This window comes from Corapipo altera, unplaced genomic scaffold, assembly GCF_003945725.1.
Source record: "Corapipo altera isolate COAL_440 unplaced genomic scaffold, ASM394572v1 45, whole genome shotgun sequence".
NCBI lineage: Eukaryota > Metazoa > Chordata > Aves > Passeriformes > Pipridae > Corapipo > Corapipo altera.
Window position 1 is genome coordinate 23925200 of NW_020884877.1, and position 6000 is coordinate 23931199.

General features: G+C 40.9%; 1 protein-coding gene across 1 annotated transcript in view; it reads left to right on the forward strand.

The window, feature by feature from the left end:
* Window positions 1-3852, forward strand: part of PDIA5 (protein disulfide isomerase family A member 5) — a 101187-nt gene extending 97335 nt beyond the window's left edge. The window contains exon 17 of the mRNA XM_027636863.1: window positions 1513-3852. Within this exon, the coding sequence (XP_027492664.1) occupies window positions 1513-1593 (81 nt within the window). The 3' untranslated portion in view covers window positions 1594-3852. The remainder of the gene's footprint in view (window positions 1-1512) is intronic.
* Window positions 3853-6000: the final 2148 nt, after the last annotated feature.

The window sequence follows — 6000 nt, forward strand, 5'->3', positions numbered from 1 at the left end:
CTTTTGAACCACCTTGTCCAACCATCTTGTGCTTTAAAAAATGAGAGAGCAGTCGAGCCAGGAGACCTGCTTTCTGCTCCTGATTCTGGCACTAAATCAGATGTCCATGCACATTTGGTTCAGTGGTCCAGCTGGTGCATAATTATTTCTTGGGGGCAGGGAAGAAGAGGGGTGATGTCAGCTGCTTTAGGGGCAACATGACATGCCACAGCAGGAGCCCTGGCCTGTAGAAGAGGAGCTCTCAGCTACTTCCCACCCCACACTGGAGCACTGGCTGTGGGGAAGAGCATGACCCCCAGTCGTAGCCTGTCAAGGCAACTGCAGTTCCGGAATAGAGATTTTAGGGCATTTCACCCCAAGCAACCAAAGCAAGGAAGAGTCAGGACACCCTCTGACCCAAGTGTATTTTAAATGCCTTCCAGATGCACAGCTTTGAGAACAAGGCTCCTTTCATGGAGGCCCTTGATTGCCAGGCATCTCCAGGTGGCATATGGCCAAAACTTGTCACTTCATTTATTTCAGTGGAAGAACAGTGAATAGTTTTAGAAGAGTGTTTTGTTGTTCAGCCTTCTAAAAGCATCCCAGCCTTGTGGCTTGGTTTTGTTTTGTTGTTCCCCAGCATTGTTTTAAGTCGAACTTTGACTTCTGTTTGGCTTTCTCTACCTCTCTGTATTTTCCCTCTTCATCGCCAGTTTTGACTGATGTGTTTCGGGATTACTTAGAAGTAAAAATGGTCACATTGGGTGGGAACAGTGCTATGTGCCAGGACAGCTGTAGTGCTGGGGTACCAGTAGACAGTGTTCACACCTCCACCCATCTGAGCCTCTTGAAATGCATGTGAACTGTGTTCAGAGCTTTCCTTGGAAAAGGAAACTGCTGGCATCCAACAGCCTTTGATAACCAGAAATCATAAGTTGTTGGAATACAGAGGTTGGCATGTAGGCATCCAGGTTTGAAATTTTTTATCATAATTTTAATAACTTGAAAATAATGTGATTTCCATCATTGGAATGTTTGGAAAAGGAGGAAAATCATCATCAAAGCTGTTATGGGATGAGGAACAGTGGCAAATATGTGTATAGCCAACAAATGACCCAATGACTGCTTTCAGAATTAAACAAGTAGCATACAAATGCGGCTCAAGAATGTCTTTGAGTGTCTTCAGCAAAAAGGCATCAATGGCACTTCTAGTGACAGATTTTACTTTGCCTTGTGAGTTTTGGGGCCTTTTTCTCTGTGTCACACTTCTTCAAAGTTTGACATGGGCAATGTGCATGGATATTTTCCCCTTGCATTGCAGCAGAGCAGCACTGGGACCAGAGCATGGCACAATGAGGGAATGCAGAAGCACTAACCATTCCTTAGTTTATATTCTGCCATGGGGTACAGAAACTAAAACAACTGCTCCTTAGTTCATATTCTGCTGGGAAACTGAAACTCAAAGTGTTCTTGATGCATTGTTTTGGTTTGTGTGCAAAAATGTGACACGTATTTTTCTTCCTTCAAAACCAGGAGTCTGGATTCACCACTTTCATGCGAACCCTGAGAGAAAGAGACCATGAAAGAGTAGGAAAGAAGAAGGATGAATTGTAGTTTCTGCCTCAAAAGAAGCTTTCCGCTGCACTGTGAATGGTTCCAGGTCTTTTGTTGACACACCTGAGACTTCACATATTCTCAAGACAGAGACTTTTTTTTATAAACAGCCATGGCCATTTTGTACAATTTTGAAATAAAGTGAAACCACTTGATTTTTAAAAGGAAAATAAATTAGAATGTTGCCATAACATTTTAAAGAAAACTTAGCATTTTCTCTCATGTTGGGAGACTATGCCCACTGACACTCCTATGCAATATTTTTGTAGTCTGTAGTGTGTCTGTAGGTGATGTTGTTTGTTAGGGTGAATTTTTTTGTTACGGTATTGCAGTACATGTAAAAAACAAAGGGTTTGATTTTGTTTTGTTTAAATCAGTGAAGGAAAATGGGATTTGTAGGACAGAGATTTATCAAAATGCAGTTTTACGTTCTTCTGAAATAGTTACATGTTCTTGACTGAGATTTGGGGGGAACAATTTTAAGGTGCTCAGGGATAAATAAGATATCTGAGTTAACGAAGACATTAACATTGACCAGTCCAGATCTGTTAATGTAATTTAAACATCTCTGGTCTTTAAATCAGAACTGTTTACATACCTTTATAAAATGTATTGAGTGAATTAAGCCAAGCATCAAAAATAGCAGAGCATGGGTAAAATTAAACTAAACCCTCCTTTTTTGACATCAGTATTGTCAAATGCATCTGTAAGTTATGGCAGGAATTATTATCTTATAGGGGTACATGATTACCCTTATAGGGTACACAGTTTCTCTTCAAATTCTGATTGGGTCATATTAAATATGTGTTGGAAAGTGTAATGTTCAACTGTTTTGATAAATGCATAGTACTTCTGATAATGCAGTAATTGTGTGTGTTACATGTTTACATTCCAAAAGTTTATCTGCATTTGTAGGAGGGATTTTTTCCTTTTTGCTCTTTAAAGAGTTGCACAAACAATCTCTCTGACAGTCATCACTGTAAAACCTGTATCAGCAGCAGTTGAAATGTGTTACACTTTTGATGCTTAAACAACAAAAAAGTTTATCTGAAGGTACTTGTCTTCACAGGAAGGGAGAGAGAGGGGCAGGAAGTTGTGATTCACGTTGAACTGAAAATAAATTTTAAAAAATACAAGTATTTTTATCATTAATCAGCCTTGTTCAGCTTCTTCCCCACTGGAAATGATTTAGGAAGAACCAGGATGTGCAGGAGGAGTTCTCAGCACCCACTGGCTGGGGACAGCCCGGTGTGGGTGTGCTGGAGGACAGCACAGGAGGGGTGTGAGGTCAGCCTCCTTCTGCCCTGGTACTCAGCAGGGGGACAAACAGCTTTTTACAGCAGACAGCTGTGCCTTGGGTCTGAAACTTTCCTCTTGCTCCTCAGTCTGGCCATCTCATTTTCTTCTGCTAGTTTGGCTCCTCAGTGCTGGGCTGCTCAGGAGGTGAACGGCATCTCACCTCCTTCCTGGGTGTTTTTTCCTCCTCTCTCTTGCCTAATTAATGGCACTGTAAGTTTTGCATTCCTTAAGCTGCTGAAGCCATTAGTGAGTATTGTGGAATACCAGTAGCCTAATTGGCCTTGTATGGTAGCCAGCTTTTTAACCATGACATCAGTTGGAATGGCCATGGAGCTGTGCCAACTGTCTTCTCTTACTAGGCACCTGATGAGTCTCTTCACTCAAAAAATCAGCTGCCTGGTAGTACATAATATCATAAAGTAAAAGTGGCTTAATTTATTAAGTCTCTTACTGTGGGTTTTTTCCTTTCAGTTAGCACGTTACTTCGTGTTGTGTATAGCACTTTTGCAGAAGATCATGGTAGTTCTTTATTTCAAGCTATCCTTGCATTAGTAGCAGGCATTCTGCCCTGCATTTAGGAAACAATACATAATGATGCAATTTGATCTCTAACAGGAATTCTTTTGCTTACCAGCAAACTATCAAGTGTGTTCAGTCCAGAACTTAGTGCGTCTTTTTTGATCTCAGAGCAGCTGGCACTAAAGAAACAGAGTCTCCAGAAAACATTGAGCATTTCTGTACATAGGCTGTGCCTATATTTGTGCTAATTGCTGAGAAATGTAGACTTATAAGAAAAAAATGATAGCTTGCCAATGGTGATATCACTAGTCAGGATCATTCTGAATTATAGGCTTTAGTAAATGTTTAGGATAAGACAATTGCACACTGTGCTTCAGACCAGTAATTCCTTACAGCTGGTTACACCATAATAAAATTAAAGATTTTTGTTTTTTCCCTTCAGTCTTTTGTCAGCTACTTCTTGGACTTGGGCATTCATTTTTTCTTGGCTAATTGTGTGTTAATGCACAAATATAAAATATTTGAGAATAATTTACCTTCTGTTACAGGGTCACGACTCATCTGATTTATGGTGTGAATGGTTTTTGAATAATACAGTTTTGAACACCATAAATGATTACATCAATGGCTGACAAAAGCCTTAGTTACTGTGAACTAGAGTGTACCAGGAGCTCGGAGCTTTGCTTCCAAGCCTTTTTAATTAGTAGACCAGGTCTGGATATCAGTCACACTGTTGTAATTCTGTTGCCTCCAGTAAAGAAAAAGTTGATGTTTATATTTGCTAGTTTAGTCAGTTTATGTTTATATTTGCATCAGTCACATTGAAATTGAAATACTTCATTTTTTTCTACAAATGGTGAATGGAAAGTATCTTATATGTACGAGCTCTTTATTTTCTGTAATTAAATGGTTGGCCATTTCACACATTCAGACTTTACAGCCCATCCGAGTAGATGCATAGCTCAGGCGTTCATAATCACGCAGGAATTTCTGCCATGGTTAAAAGTGAGTAATCTGGGCTTTCAAGTCATGAATCATTTATCAGCAAGAAACTTAATTGCTGATAACAAATGGTTTGCAGTGAATCAGAAATTCTGCTCTTGCAATTATGGGTTTGGTCTTTCAGCCTTTTTAAGGTGTGATTCAAAGGTCTCGGACATCCACTATTCAGTTAACCCTAAGCAGATTAAATCTTGTTGAGGAAGGGTAAAACGTGTACACAGCAGAGAGGCTGAGCAAGGATTGTGCATCACTTTGTTCCTCAGCACTGGCTTAAACAAGATATAAATAGCCCACAGGGCTGTGCTAGTCCTGCTGTGTGGTTGGACCAAGAGATGAAGGGCAGCAGGACCAAGCGTTTTGTGCAGACTAGAAGCAGCTGGATAGGAAATGGTTCCCCCATCTAATAAAAGAGGCTGATATGTTGGATTTGTTTCATCCACCAAAAGGAGGGAAAAGGGAACCTGGACAAGATCCGGGGAAAGTGAACACTCTGGGATGTGGGAAACACAGGTTAGAGTTCCAAGGTGAGCATAAGCTTGTATCCCAGCCTCTGCAACCCGAGCGGATAATTTGGCTCTGTTGTGAAGGGGTTGTCCATCTATCTCTGACCCAATAAGCATGTCCTTACTTGTTCAAACTAGAGCAACTCCTACAAGAGGGACTGGAGACAAGAAGAGACTTGCTTTCTGATCTGAATCAAGAAAAGCAACCTAGCAGATCTCCATTTCTTCTTTCCTCCCCCTGTAACATTGCATTTTGGATCTGATGGCCCCACTGACCCCCAAGTCCCTCCTAAATAGTTGCAGTATGGTGAAACAGCCTTGAGAATTTTTCTAAACTCCCACTCAGAACACATTAGATCCCCAAATCCTGCTGCCTTAAAATTCTCTCAATAGTCATCCACAGAGATAGATTGATATTAATGGTGAGAAAAGATTAGAGGTAAGGTCTATGTTCTTGCAGCATTTAATTTGGGAGTAAAAAAGCAGATACAACTCCCATTATGAGTAAGCTCTAAGAGAATGCTTCAGACACAGTTGTTTCAGATGAAATTGCTTCATGGGTGATTTTGATTTTAAAGGCAAACTGCTTTTCAAAAGAAAAGCCAAGACCTGGTGACATAGCCTGCAGCTATTTTGTCTGCTTGCCTTTTAAAAAATAAAAAGCAAAATCACTCTCCATATTCTTGATAGTGCTATATGACAAGAAAGAAGTATTGCCTACATGGATTTCCTAGAATAACACTAAGGCCTTGCCAACTGCATTTTACTAACTATGAAACAACCTATTTGCTCGAAATGGCACTCGGGGGAGTGGGGACTGCTGCCCACGTGCACCTCATTTTAATTTAATAGGCTTATTTTAGTGAGATTGGGTCTGTAATGGAACACCGGGATTGCAGGAGTAAATTCTGAAAACTGAGAGGTGGGGGGAAATTAGCTTTTGTCAGCAGGTGCTGAGCATTGTGGCTAAACGCTGGCATTTCCTTTGCCTTTGGCAGCCCAGCATCCCTGAGCGTTCCATGGCTCTGCTGGAACCACGGGAGCGCAGCCCTTTGGCTAATCCGGTTGTGTACATAACTGCTCT